This window comes from Zea mays, chromosome 5 (genome assembly GCF_902167145.1).
Source record: "Zea mays cultivar B73 chromosome 5, Zm-B73-REFERENCE-NAM-5.0, whole genome shotgun sequence".
Lineage (NCBI taxonomy): Eukaryota > Viridiplantae > Streptophyta > Magnoliopsida > Poales > Poaceae > Zea > Zea mays.
The window spans coordinates 136,959,215-136,975,008 of record NC_050100.1 but is presented as its reverse complement, the minus strand read 5'-3'; the positions used below and the strand labels follow the sequence as shown (position 1 = coordinate 136,975,008).

At 44.6% G+C, this 15,794-nt stretch overlaps 1 protein-coding gene across 1 annotated transcript; it reads right to left on the bottom strand.

Moving 5' to 3' along the window:
* Positions 1–1,013: 1,013 nt before the first annotated feature.
* On the bottom strand, positions 1,014–2,390 carry LOC103628473 (uncharacterized). The gene is made up of 2 exons (XM_023300078.1): positions 1,381–2,390; positions 1,014–1,278 (listed from the first exon to the last, which is right to left on the bottom strand). The coding sequence occupies exons 1-2, from the start codon at positions 1,991–1,993 to the stop codon at positions 1,142–1,144; spliced, it is 750 nt and encodes a 249-aa protein (XP_023155846.1). The 5' UTR covers positions 1,994–2,390; the 3' UTR covers positions 1,014–1,141.
* Between the last annotated feature and the right edge of the window lie 13,404 nt (positions 2,391–15,794).

The window sequence follows — 15,794 nt, the reverse complement described above, 5'->3', positions numbered from 1 at the left end:
CAATCTAGGCCGCTATACATCCTACACGTCGGCTTGCATATTATTATCGCAATCCGAAACAATACATATATAAAAATCACTTAACGAATTTGACTCCTACTCAACATTAGTTGGCTAATCACAGCATAAGACTTAGCAACTCATTTAGACATTGCAACTCAAAACATGGGTGGGAGCCGGTTAATTAACATTTCTTAACCTTTTCTCAACTTAAACAAGACAACACACAAGTCACTTAGAACACCATATTTTAGGAGGTCTAACATAAAGGCATTAACGTCTGGCATAAAACTCCATAAGACTTACTTGCTACTGAAGGACCTAAAGCACTTATGTGTATGTCTTAGCGGATTGTTCTTCAATTTTTAACAAGGACCGACTTGTGAACGCTATTTGCCTCCAATAATTATTGGACTGCGATAACACTCGTAGAAGACCTCTAATCGACCAACAAGACATTTATTTATCCAAAGGGGCATGGAATGCAATATTTGACAAGGCAAGGCATCGACCCGCCATACCACAGAAAGCATGACGATACCGACAGATGCTATCAACTAATCGCTTTTAAAAATATTAAACTTACTTCTCGCTTGCCACTACAACACCCTTTAGTCACATGACCCTCGGAAGCATCCTTCACACGGTTATACGACAGCAATCTAACGTTGTGTTACACAAGACATACATCTTCCTTCGTTGCGAGTATAACCACATTACGGCATATACCCGCACACCTCAAACAAATATCTTACGCCACCATCACTATAATATACCACAGCACACACGCACATACGTGTACTGATTCAATCCTCATATAGCTTGTATTTCCAGACTTACTCATCACATAAAACAAATACGACACCTTTGTTTACCAAAACGTGAAAGCGACCTTGCCACGGTGTATAACCAAAACATTTTATACCCACACATAATTAAACACCCATGTACTCCAAATCGACCAAAACATAATTAGACAAACTACAAATCGCACGCATCGAACAACCTCTTGTTCTCTAACCGTAAATGTGATCCTACCAAAAATATAAAAACATTCGAGTTCTTGTTCTACTTCATTTTCTTCTATATACGTGTTCATTCATACAATTTATTTTCACACGCATATAAACACGCAGGTACATCATCGACCGAATACGTAAGTAAAATAAATCGCAATCATACAAGGCGAACAACCTGGCCGACTCGTGCCGCGCATGTATGCCATTAGTTTGGGCTCTTTGCCGACGAGCGATGCGCAAGGCGTGACGTCAACAAGGGCTGCGATTAAACGACATACACAATCATTACACAATTTATTATGTGATTCATTGGTGCGGCCTTTTAATCGAACACAAAAAGCGCAGGACAGCGGGGTCTCACCACGGGTTCCCACGATGGCACGTCGGCGCTGCGTAGATTCGGCGAAGCGAGACGCGGAGACAGTCGAACCGCGCAGATCAACGGCGCAGCATGGTGCTGCTGCGGTGGACCGGCACCGCTGCGCAAATCGGGTCGACGCTGGCGACACGGACGGGATCTCATGGCTGCTGCTGCAGCGCGCAGCTTGCTGCGCAGGTTGGCGATGGAGTTCGCTGCGCGACGAGGGAGTGAGGTAGTGGCAGGGACGTCCGACAGCAAAGCAAGGGAGGAGCTCGCTGCCGGGGCTGCTCGCCATGGTTGCCGAGCTAGCAGCAGGGGGAACCTTCGGCCAGGGAGGAAAAAAAATGGGGCGAGCTCTGCTGGAATTTCTGGGCGCCGTCCAAGGAAGCTGCTGCCGCTGCTTTGCGTAGTAGCTCGGCCAGGGGAGGAAGAAGGGCAGAGGGCACGCAGGGAGGTGGAGGCGCCATGGGAGGGGGCGAGCAGAGCTGCTGCCCAGCCATGGGAGAGAGGGGGCGCTTGGGAAGCTGCAGGGGGCCGACGGCCATGGAGGAGCCTCTGCGCACGCACAGGAAAATAGAGGGGAGGAGAGGGACGAGCTGGATAAGCAGCCCATGGGGGAGAAGGGCGCAGGGAGGTGGGGCTGCTACTCGCCGCCGGCCAGAGGTAGAAGAAGGGGCTCGCGCCCATGGAGCTGAGGAACAGGGAGCCATGGAGGGAGCGTACACAGGGGCGTCGGGTCCTGAGCGTCCCTGCTGGAATGGAGCTCGGCCATGGGAACTGCTCCCTGCGCCTGCACCAGGGAAGGAGCGGTGGGGAGGAAGATGAACATGCGCTGGCTGGGAGAGGCGATGCCTAGAGGAGAGGAGCCGCCATGGGAGGAGCACGGCTCCGTGATGGCTGTTGCTGCCGTGAAGAAGAAAGGCAGGGAAAAGCTGTGGCGGCTGGAAATTTTTGAGGGGTGGGAGTGCAAAATAACCATGTGCAAGGAGAGAGGGCTGCTATTTATAGAAGAAGCCCTAGGGTTAGGGTTCCCTTAGTGGGCTGGGCCGGGCTGCAATGGGCTTGGCCCAAAACATGAAATCGGGTCGCGCTAATTTATTTTCCCGAATAAAAATGTTCCCGCGGAATTCGTTTCTACAGATAACAGAGCGAATTAGAGTTTCGGCGAACGGACGATTGAGCTATTAATTCGGCCGAGAGTTTGATTTGAATTAGCTCGGAAATAATTCCCTATGCGTGATTCGAAAACAAATCGTCCTGAGATTTGATCGGTTTTGGATTTTTAGTCGAGGAAGGCGAATCGTGATATTTTAAAATCGCTGTCGTTGTTGATTTTGAAATCGGATTGGATATAGAGACTTTAAGCCGAATCGGATAGAAATTAATTAGAGGACGACATACTGAGTATTCTGTTAGCGAATACGGATCCGAATAAAGTAGTCGGACATCGATCGAGGTTCGAGGAATTAGATTCGGGCTCAGATCAGATAACAGTCGTCGAGAGTTTGATTGAACGAGCTTTAGATGAGATTTATAAATCGAGATTGATTAACGAGTTTGCATTCGTGCCGAGAATGAAAGTTTTAACAGGCTCCAAATTGGGCCTTCCATGAGACTGAATAATTCTGAATTTGTGAAACGAGAATGAATATCCGGGATAGTTAGAGACATACGCGAGCGAGAAATAGAAATTTTCACTGAGCATCCGAGATTAGGATAAATCTCCCGACATAACACGAAATAGACACCTGGGGTGTCACACCCTTCTCTCTTCCCCCTCACCCGCGCCCTTGTCCCTAGGCCCGGCTGGTCAGCCCGCCCTGGCTCGCTGATGCCCTATCCCCGCCTGTCAGTCGTGCCCACGCGATCTAATCCTAGCCGTTGATCTCTGATCTGATGGTTGAAGTTACCCCGTACCCCTTCGCGTGTGAGTTTTACTTAAGAGACCCTCGGCTTTTAGGAAATCAACCCGTCGTCCTCGGTTTTAGCACAGACCCCTGGTTTCTTTTGGATAGCCCCCTGTACTTTTATTTAATCACAGAATTAGCCCTAATTTCATATTTCAAAATTCCAAATTTGTTTATTTCATATATTTTTCATATGAACTCCAAATTTAGTGGTTCAAATTGCAAAATGTTCATAAGATTATTCTCTATCCAAATAAATTATGTTCATCTATGGTCTGTATACTTTAATTTTACACCTAGAGTATAAGTTTAATGTATATGTTGATTTATTCATTTAATGAAATAAATAAAAATGAAAGCCCTAGGAGTTAAAATATATTTAATCTTGTGAGATTAATAACATGCATTACATGAATTCATTTTTGGTTTAACTTTTAGGTCTCAATGAAATGAAAAGAATTAGGTTATGTAATTATGGATAACACTTAAAGAATAATCAATTCCTAAATGAGATTAGTCCACCTTATAATTTAATCTCTTTCTTTGTTTAAATTACTACTTTACCTTTCGAGGTATGTTCCAAACACTTAGAGAGTAATGAACTCCTAATTAGGATTAGTTAATTTTATAACTTGACCTCATTCTCCTTTATTTAATTCTACATCTTTTGAGTTGTGTCCCAATGTTTGTACATGTTTGATGTGCTGTTCATTTGTACTTTCCAAATGTATTGAATGTATGATCACTTTATTTAGACAACGAGCAGCTCGTGGTTCCTGAGTGTGTTGCTGAAGATCCCTCTGAGCAACAACCTGGTGAAGGCAAGTCTCCTCAGACCTATCATGTCCTACTTTACTTTATAATTCATTGTACCGCATTACATTATTGAAACTTAAGGATTGACTAGTTTGTATTTACCTTACCCTTGTTTTCTTTTTTGGGTTAATCATGGTTAGCTTTATGCTATTGCTTAAACTTAATCAATGAACATAATGTGATTATTTATGATACGATGATGTTATCCCGATGAGGTTCTTGTGATTAATTTAGGGGGCTCAGGCTATTTCCAGAGTACCTCTCCGTAAGGACCTGTTTGGGGAGTGACAACCCGGGATAACAGTGCAAGCATGAGGGTGGATTGGGACGCCCTTAGCTGATTAATTAGAGGAACCAGAGGAGTAGTTGGCTTCATCGTAGGGCCATCAATGGGGTCCGGGCACAGTACTTGCTCTGCCAAAGGCTGGTTGCAAAGATTCTTTGATTTGGTTTTGTTAGTCACCCTTCCTTTGGGGAGATGTGTTGTGTTTATCAAACTGGAGAAACCTAACGGGCGACTATGACCTCTGGGAAATCTTTGTAAAGGCTACGTAGTGAGACCCTGCTAGGTCACCTTGGTAGTGATCAATGGGGAGGCTAGAACCCCGGGCAGAATGGGAATCACGGCTTGTGGGTAAAGTGTGCGACCTCTGCAGAGTGTTAGAAACTGGTATATTAGCCGTGCTCACGGTTAAGAGCAGCCTTGGGATCCTCTTCGATTAGAAGAACTTTGGTTACTTTTATGATGATGGTTAGCAAACATGATTATAATTCTGAACTCTGGTATTTCCTCTTGGAGGGAGTGCCTCTGGGTACGTAATAACTGGATTTATTACTAAAATTTGGCTCTACTTATAGTAATAAAACTTTATCAACTAAAAGCAACTACTTAACCTTAACTCCACATACAGCTAGTCCACTTTGGCCAAACGGGACATTTGCTGAGTATGTTGATGTGTACTCACCCTTGCTTTACAAACCACCCCACCCTAGGTTGTCCCCATTGTACTCAGTGCTCAGGAGGAGATGCTGGCAACATGGAGGACTTTGAAGAGTTCCAGGACTACGATGAGTTCTAGTTTATTTTAGTGGCAAACCCCTAGTTAGCTGCCTGTGTAGACTTATCTTCTACGTTTCGTATTTCCGCACTTTGATATTATTGTTGAACCCTATGGCTATGTATTAGACTCTGTGGATGTCTTGGACATCTTGATGTAATTAAAGTACCTTTCCGCTATTTATTTCGAGCATTGTGTGATGATGTACAATTATGTAATCACTGTGTACGTGAGTTCTGATCCTGGCACATACATGATTCGCATTCGGTTTACCTTCCAAAACCGGGTGTGACAGCTTGACCCCTTGTACTGCATCGAGTAAAAAGTGAAATGAGGTTTTACTTGAGATAACATGTTGATTGTACTAAATGATTGTTAACATGTATGCTTAGAGAGGAGCAAACCTAGATTAATTAAGTATGCTAGAACTGGAAAAAGCTAAAACTATTTTAGACTAAGCTAGTGCTTTTGGCAAATCAAACCCCTCAGCCAAACAGCTGCATGGTCTAGAGGTAGAGGAGTAGACTCCTCACACCGGGTAAGTCTAGCTGAGTATTAGTATACTCAGCCTTGCATGTGGCATATTTTTTCAGGTACGCTGCAGGATATGGTTGATGGTGTGACTTGGCCTTCCACCCTGCCACCGGGTTGGACGGTCGAGTGGGATGCTGCCTCGATAGGAGAGGATCAGGAGGAGTAGTGGGCTAGGCCTTGCCCTATTCCTCAGTATCATCGTTATCGATTATCCACTGCATTTTATTTAAGAACTTGTTATCTTTCATTAAAAACTATGATCTATGTAATAACTCTAGTACTTTAATTTGTGGATTCATGTTTATTGTATTATCTCTAAGCCTCACCATCGTGTGAGCTAATGGTACTCGATCCTTGGTATGTGGCTTCATTGGACAAGATCCGAAGAACTTAATGGTTTATTCCGGTTTAAGTGTAATGCTGCTTTTAAGGGCGCGATATGGGCACTTAAGCTGGAATAATTGGGGTGGTTCTGCCACAGAAATCGAGCACCGGAGGGGTTAATGGCTACAGGCGGTGCCGCTCTTGCTCACGACAGTGAGGTCGCTGGAGTCGAGGCGGGTGTGGGCTACGGCGGTTTCGAGGCCGCCGCGGTTGGCCAGAAATGACGAGGAGGGCTCATCGAACATGCTGAGGGAGTTTCGGCCACGAGACCGGGGTTAGAGAGGGGAGATTGGCGGAGGGAGAGCTCCAGGTGGGTTGGGGCAACTCCGGTGAGGATTCGTGGCCAGGGAGAGGGGATCTGGGGCGCTCTAAGTCTGGGACTAGCTATGACAGGGTGAGGGGAACATCACGGACCAATGCCAGGGCACGAATTCGGGCTAATTCGACCAGTCACCGTGTGGGCGCGGCGGACCGCCGTGGCCGAACTCCGGCGAAGCCAAATTGGCCGACGATAAAGCAAAATTGGGAAAAACCAAGCATGGGAACGGATGTCTCACCTCGGGGCGAAGCTCGGGGTCGCTTGGCGTGGCTTCTGGCGGGTTGGATGGCCGGCACAGTGGGCGCGGAACTCAGGCGAGGCCGAGCAGCGAGAGGAGAGCGCGAGAGAGGGTGAGCTTGCGCGAAATGGGGCAGGGGAGCGAGTGCGGATACGGGCGGAGCTCAAAAGGGAGCTGGGGCACATGGGCAGGCGACGTGGCCAGGGATCTCGGTGTGCGTGCGCGCTGGTCCATGGCGGATCGCTGTGAAGGCGGAGCTGACAGGGCGGTCCCACGGCGCAGCAAGAGGGAACGGGCGCGCGGGGGAAACGGCTCATCGCGCCGACGAGACGAGCCCGCAAGGTAGAGAGGGAAAGGGGCGGGCAGGCGAGGGCAATTGGTGCCGATAGAGCGGCCCCACTAGGCAGAGGGAGAGGGGGAGGGAGTGCGCGGGGAAAGAAACCGCCACTAACAAGTGGAACCCACCTGTCAGGCGGAACGGGCGCGCGGGCGTGCGGCCTGGCTGGGCCGAGCTGGACCGGTTTGGGCTGAATTGGTTTCTGTTTTTCCATGGAATTTCTAATTGCTTTTCTTTTTATTTTCTCTAGGGTTTTCAATTCAAATTTAAACCAAGTTTCAAATTCAAACTAATTCAAACATGTGCAAGAATTCAAAGAATATTTAAGCTCAGCGTGATGCAGCATTTCATGACTCATAATGTTTTGATAAAAATAAATAATTAATCCCTCACTACTTAAGCTAAATCTACTCAAAAAAAAAAGAGAGAGAAAGGACCTAGAGAGAGATACAAGAGTAACACCTGAATTTGGTAGATAGTTAGAAAGAAATTTTATACCCCCAAATTCAGGGTGTTACAGCTTGTGTCGTTGAGTACTGGTAGCTTTCTTTTTTGATGTTTCCTAGTGTAGCTAGTAGTCCTTAGTAGTAACTAGTTTGTTGTTACTCCTGTTTCTAACTCTATTATATTGAAGTTGCTAGTAGCATTGTGTAGTGAAGTGTTTTAGCTAGTAACCAATCGTTACTGGAAATGTTAAGGAGGTTTCATGGAGTGAACTAGAGCTAGTGCTTGTACTAACCACTTTGATCTAGCGAATTGTTCTTTGTAGAAGTAACTTTATAGGCTATTCACCCACCCTCTAGCTATTTAGGTCCTTAGAAATATTGTTGGCACTTTGTTTAGTGCTCCTATGGCATCGGTCACTAGATCAATCTAGTGGGTCTTCTAGACCCTACACAGATGGTCGCCATGTCATATAGTCCGGTGCGCCCTTATGTGCACACCAAATTAATCTGATGCATGGAGACAACACGTGCTAGCCTATTTCGTTCCGATCTGCTTTGGCTTGGTTGCATATTATGTCTTGGACTTTCGCGTTCTTCAACTTTGCTTCTAATATCTTGCTTGAGGTGTTGATCATCTGTATTACCACTTTGTCTAAGTCTGAATCCATCTTTCATCCATTTGAACTATACCTTATATGCTATAAAATGTTAGTCCAAATAATCATGTTGATCATCAAATATCAAAATCTGAGTACATGGGCAATGTCTCATTTCCATACAAAGATGATCCCCTTGACAGGTACCTCTTGATGCCTAAGCGCAGTGTGACTTGAAGACACTTCTCAACTACTAATCCATCCTCCTCCCAGCTCCATGAAGCACCCAACCTGATTCCTAATAGCTTTACCATACCACTTGTTCATGATCCCAAGCGGCATCTTCAAAACTTGAACACACATGAGAATGGACATGAACTCAATCACCTTCATCGTCTTTCCCTCGCAAAATTAGTAACCACGACAGATCTCTGGATAGCATCCAAGGACCTTCATCTAGAGCCTGCTTCTTTCCTAAGGATTGAGAGACGGTGATCATGAAATGATTATTTCTTATATCCTTGCACTCAACCCTACCCCTAGAACACTGCTCTATCAGTCAACACTTTTGCCACCACCTTCGGTTCCTATGGGCCATCCCTAGAATTAAGATTATTGTCACACCCGGTTTTCGAAGGCAAACTGAATGCAAACCATGTACGTGCCAGGATCAGAAACTCACGTACCCAACGATTACATAATTGGACATCATCACACATTGCTCAAAATAATAGTGGAAAAGGTACCTTATTACATAAAGATGTCCAAGACATCCACAAAGTAATTAACATAACTTAGTCATAAACGTGATCAAAGTGAGGAATACAAAACATAGCAGATAAGGCCTTCACAGGCAGCTGACTAGGGGTTTTCCACTAACACAACTAGCACTCATCATAGTCCTAGAACTCCTCAAAGACCTCCATGTTGCCTACATCTCCTCCTGAGCACATATAACAGTGGGGACAACCTGGGGTGGGGTGGTTTTTAAAGCAAGGGTCAGTACACATCAACGTACTCAGCAAATGTCCCATTTGGCTAAAGTGAACTAGCTGTATGTGGAGTTAAGGTTAAAGCAGTTGCTTTTAGTTGGTCAAGTATTTATTACTAGTAGTAAGCCAAGTTTTAGCAATAAACCTAGTTATTACCCAAATGTACTCCCTCCAAGAGGAAATACCAGAGAGCAGAGTTATATTCATCATCATTAACCATCATCATAAAAGTACCCAAAGTTCTTCTAATCAAAGAGGATCCCAAGGCTGCCCCTAACTGTGAGCATGGCTGATATACTAGTTTCTAACACTCTGAAGAGGTTGCACACTTTACCCACAAGTCGTGATTCCCGTTCTTCCTGGGGATCATGTGTCCCCATTGATCACTTCCAAGGTGACCTGGTAGGATCTCACTATGTAGCTTTTACAAAGATTCCCAGAGGTCATAGCCGCCCGTTAGGATTCTCCAGTTTGATAAACACAGTACTTCTCCCCAAAGGAAGGGTGACTAACAAAACCAAATCGAAAGAACCTCGGCAACCAGCCTCGGTAGAGCAAGTACTGTGCCCGAACCCCATTGACGGCCCTACGGCGAAGCCGACTACACCTCAAGTTCCTCTAATTAATCAGCTAAGGGTGTCCCATTCCACCCTCATGGTTGTACTCTTATCCAGGGTGGTCACTTAACGAACAGGTCCTTACGGAGAGGTACTCAGAAAACAGCCTGAGTCCCCTAAAGTATCACAAGATCATCATCAAGATAACATAATCGTATCATAAATATTTGCATCATGTTCGTTGATTAAAGTAAAGCAATAGCATAAAGCTAACCATAATAACCCAAAAGGTAATCAAGAACAAGGTAAATACAGACTAGTCAATCCTTAGGTTTCAATAAATAATGTAGGATGGTGAATTATCAAGTAAGTAGAACATAATAGGTCAGAGGACACTTGCCTTCACCAGGTTGTTGCTCAGGAAGATCTTCGGCAATGCTCATTGTCTAAACAAAGCGACCATGCATTCAATACATTTGGATAAAGACAAAGAAACAATACACCAAACATGTACAATCAAGTGAACACAAGCTCGAAAGAACAATATAAACACGAGAGGTAGACTTAGGTTCTAGGGTGGACTAATACACCTAGAGGTTCGTGATTCTCTAAGTATTATCTATCTCAATAGATTACATAACTTAATTCGATTTATCTTAATGAGACACAAAAAAATATACCAGGGATAGATTCATACATTACATGTTATTAATCTCACAAAGTTTAACATCTAATTACCATTATGGTTTTCCCTTTTTAATAAATGAATCACTACTCTATATGCACCTATAGCCTAGGCTTAAAATTACTACATGCAGACAAAGAATGATTATAATTTAAACAGATAGAGAATAATGTTATGAACATTTTGCAATTTGAATCACTCAATTTGGAGTTCATATGAAAAAGATATGAAACAAACAAGTTTTGGAATTCAAAATACAAAACTAGGTTTAATCCTGCGATTCACTAAAATGTTAGGGTTCTCTCTGCAAAAATACAGGGGCCTACGCGCAAAAACTGGGGACAGCGGTGTCACACCCGGATTTAAGGGACAAAGCCGAGTGCATCTCATACATGCGCCAAAGAAGACAACATATATAATAACATAGTGTATAGAGATAAATGTCACAATATAATCAGAGTACTTATTACATAGCGGAAGTCTTACAAAAATAAAATATAAATATAGATCAAACTAAAATCCATCCTTGGCGCCAGAAAGTCAACTCGGAGACGCCACCTAGATCGGATCGAACTCCTCGATGTGTGGCTCCTCTTGAACCACCTATTCTTCTCCTGTGGGGGTGTGAGACAGCAAGGGTGAGCTCACACATGTTCATCGCTCAACAAGTTGTGGGGAATAATGTGGCAGTTCATGTGATGTGTAAAGCTGATCAATAGTAGGGGTTAAAGCTGAGCATTGCTTTTAATAAGTTGGTCAAATTTTATTAGCAGTTACTAAATGTAAGTAAATACCAAACCATAATAAATAATAGAACAAAATTAACAAATAATCCCATGCAAATGCAAATGACAAATTGAATTTAAGTTCCATAAATTAATCATGTGAGAGTCCTGAGCTGCTCATGACCGTGAGCTCGGCTAGTATACCAGTTTTACACTCTGCAGAGGTTGTACCCTGTACCCACAAGTCGTGTATCCCATGTCGCCAGGGTTTGCAAGGCCCTTAGACACTACCGAGGTGAATGGCTAGGGATCCACTACGAGGCCTTTACAAAGTTACACTAGCTTCCGAAAACCTGCTACAGTTTATGGGAAGAGCACTTGCAAGAATGCCCCGTCTGACCGCCATCACAGCAAAATCAACCCGAGAACCTCCTTGCATGCAACTCCCCTACTGCCCTTGCCCCTTTCGGGTAAGGTAGTCTTCCACTAGCTTTCCTAATTAGTCAGTCAAGGGCGTCCCATTCCACCCTTGTGGTGGCACGTGTTTCTCAAGTTAAGCTCCATGTTCTAATTAAAATATAATGATCTTGACATGAACAATAATAACATAACAGAATAATTGGAACATGGATATAACGAAATATTAAACCAAAACCAAATAATGCAATAGCATAACTACCCAAATGATTCTGGGGTAAACAAGGTATACAGGATAAACAGACTAGGGTGACCTATTGGGTCCCATCAAAATTAAACCTATGCATGAATAAATGATTATAAAGAACATTATTGGGTAATAAAAGTGGCCAAGGGCACAACTTGTCTGGCACTTGAGATTCCAGTTACCAGGATGATCCTCAGATTCTCGTGACCTCACTACTAGTCGTAGCAGTACAAACAAACATGGTATAGACAAAATTAACATCACACCAAACATAAGAACAAACTGCATAATAGTAATCTACGCGTTGCTACGAGATCACGGGATCGAGAACCACTAAAATCGGAGTTACGATTAAGGAGTTATTATTTTTATAGAAGATCTATGTGATTAAAATATTAAACTATATTATTAATTGGTTAATATAAATCATATGAGAGCTTATTCTATAAATAATTATCTCAACTTTAATATAAGTTATAAATTGACCATAGATCATATTCTAGTAGATTATAATGATAAGCAGTTTAACCAGACTAACCAACATAGGTTAAATAAAGATCTAATTATAAAAGAAATAGACATGGTACAATAAATGTTGTTATTGCATAGTAAATATTCATACGAGACTAACGCAACCGGAACGAATCAAATCGGAATCATAAATTTTAAGTTATGAATTTCTAATGATTTTATGTGTTTTGTACAAGATTAAATAGGATATAAATTTTAATGTGACTTTTATGTGAAAACAGTGGTACTAGATGATAAACCATAATATTACAAAATTATAGAAACTAGAATGGGCTAAAAAGAAATTATAGTGAATTAGTTATGCATTTTCTAAGGTTTTAGAATTATTTTGGCAACAAAATCAATTTTCGAATTAGTTTTATTAATATACCACGGTCCCTAGGCTGCGGCTACTATTTCAGAAACGTTCAGGGGGCGTTTCATAAGAATCCAGGGACCAAACCGTGATTAGATTCAACCGGAGAGGGACGGCGGGTTGTTTTCCCTCTAACACAGGGATTGTTGTGCAAAATGGTCTGGCCGAAGGGTATGGCCGAATTCTAGCCGTCTGATCTGATCCGGATGGCCCAGACTGAATCTAACTTAAAGTGAACAGATTCACACTTGTGGCCCTCGGATCATGCATCAACGGTCGAGGGATGGCCACGTCCTGATTACACCAGAACCGCCCACCCCGAGATCTATGGCGTGGATTCGATGATCGAAAGGGTATTCCAGCTTCTAATCTCACTCGCTCGCTCTCGATCTGACGGCGCACACAAGCCCATCTAGCACAGAATGGCCAGGGACGATGGTGTCCTAATCAGAGCCGTCAGTTAGGAGATCTATGGCCCCCAGGTCTTCTTCCACCCCTCGCTCCTACGGAGACATCAGCGAACTGAACACCCCGGCGCTCAAACCGTACTTCGATAAGAGGCTAAGAAAAGTAAAAAACAAAGTAGAGCCATGGGAGGTCTCACCATTAGCAGAGACGAGAACAAGGCTGGTCGCCGGCATAGTGAAGCCCCCAACGAGAGGTGAGCCCTGGTGAACAATCCATCTGACTACCTCCATCGCACGACGAGCTCACTGTTCGCTTCGGCGCTGGGACACACCAAAAGTATCGCTGCCTATAGGACCCTGGCGGTTTGGTGAGGCAAGCTGGCAGTGAGGCCGCGACCTTGCCGCTTGGACGGCGCAGCAGGCCAGGGGCAGTGGCGGCCGGTGGAGGAAACTTTCCAATGAAAATCTCCAAAGTCGCGATGGATTTCCCCGCTTGAGGCAACCATGGCCGCAACCTTCATGCACCCGCGAACCCACCTAGCTATCACACAGGGGAATAGCATTGGTGTAGATGTGGGTCAACGATGACATCGTTTTTCCCCACGCCGTGGCGACGAGGATAGCACCAGGCGAAGTTGGGAGGAGGTGATGGCTCGAGATGGCGGATAGAGAAGGGGGTACACTACAGGAAACGCATAAATTTTCGTGGGTTGGGCTATTTTCGTCGGTCGGCCCACGAAAATACAACGTTATTTTCGTCGGCCCTAGTGACCCACGAAAATATGGCCTATTTTCGTGGGCCAGGCTATATTTTCGTCGGCAGGCCGACGAAAATACGAAAGTTATTTTCGTCGGTCTCCATACCGACGAAAATGCTGTCTATTTTCGTCGGTCCCAGCCCGACCGACGAAAATAAGTCCTTTATTTTCGTCGGCCGCAGTGAGGCCGACGAAAATAGATGCCGTTAATCTTGAATCCCAGCCTCACCGCACCTTCTCTCTCGATCGTCTAATCTCTCGCCGCCGCACTCTGCCTCACGCGCCCGTCCACCGCGCCGCGCGCCCGCCTCGCGCCCTCGCCGCTGCGCCCCCGCCGCGCCGCCACCGCGCCGCGCCCTCGCCACTGTGCGCCCGCCGCGCGCCCTCCCCTCCACCGCGCCGCGCGCCCGCCTCGCGCCCTCGCCGCTGCGCCCCCGCCGCGCCGCCACCGCGCCGCGCCCTCGCCGCTACGCGCCCGCCGCGCGCCCTCCCCTCCACCGGCGATCGGGCGGCCCATCAGCGCTGGTACTACTAGCTCGGGGCTTGTGGCGTGTCAGCGTGTGCGGTTTGGCGAGTGACGACAGAAAAGGCTGCTGTCTTGGCTCTTGCTTTGCTTCAACCTTCAGGTTCAAACTCCTCTGCTGTCTTCGCTCTTGCTTTGCTTTGCTCTTGCTTTGCTTTCCTTTATGTTCCTTTTTATGCTGTTTCACTGGAACAATAGCATAGCATTGATAAAACGATAAAACACGTGGAACTCGCAGTTTCTTTTTTCCTGCTCTCAATCTTTTTTATCTGCATAAGCAATGTGTAGTCTTGCCAGATTAGACCAAGATGCTGAATCACTGAATGAATCAGATGGAGTAATCACAGAGAGTGACGTTTAGGATGCTTGCTTGGACTTCTTCAGATATAGACAATCTTGGAAGGAAGGAAACGAAATAGAAGGGGTAGTGAAGAATTTTCAAGGATCCCATGTAGGCATTGATTAGTACACCTTATGCTGCTTTTGCAGTTGGACCAATGGTAGACGTTAAGACCAACTAACAATTTTTTTAGTGCGAAAGGATTCCCAGTGAAAGCATATGTAGAGTTTATGAGTCCATCAGTGGGGATTGGTAAATTTCATAACAATGTCAGTCCATTTCTGCTGACATTTGCAGTTGTTCGTTTGCGAATAATCAATTGCTGATTAGCTGTCAGCCTTCTGTAGTTCTGTATGTGATATTTACAGGCATTGAAAAAAACATGTTATTGGAGTTATGTGCCTTTGTTCATAAAATATGCTAATTGGAGGGGAAGTATAGAAATAACCATTTGATTAGCTGTAATCTACTGACTATAGAGGAAAAAAAAGCTTTACTTTGACAAACCTAGAGTACCGGGCAACCCCTCGTGTTTTCCTCGAAAAAAAAGGCAGTCATGCAGAAAAGAGCTGGCAGTAAGCGCAAAAATCATGGATGACCTTTTACATGTTCAAGAGGAGAAATATGATATCCAGAAAACGATGTCAACCAACCTTCTAGCTGTATTAAAAAAAACCACTACTGAATTTGCTCGACCAAAGGAGACCACTGGATAGAATGGACCTCTTTGGTGGGCAATACCAACCTTAGCTGACTACTTCTTACTAAGACACCAAATCTTGGTATGCCAATATGCAAAGAAAAGTCAGCTATCATTTTTGTACAATACATTTTATCCATGGTTTACAATTGTGAATGATGAGCTCCTGGTTTTCTGAAATGTTGACTGATAAATAGTAAATATACCAGGTATGTGCGGCATCGATTTGGGGTCAATAGCGAATTTGTTTTGTTGCTTTCTTCCGCTGCGCATCGGGATGTTTTTCAGTAATAAAAAAGTGTATTCTTGGATTTATACAGTATAGTGATTTAAGTGATGATGCCGTTTTAGGTGCTAAAGATATATGTTTTTTTTCATCAGGAAGCTGATTCCACCTGTGTTAGGTGCTATCTAAAAACAACAGCTGATCTACAAGCTTCTGACCACCTAATTTTCTGATTTTTTTAAGATTCTTGCGCGGGGGGTGGGTTTGGTTGGTTCAACGTGTGGGTCAAACTCCCTGTGTCGGGGTTGGAAAAATC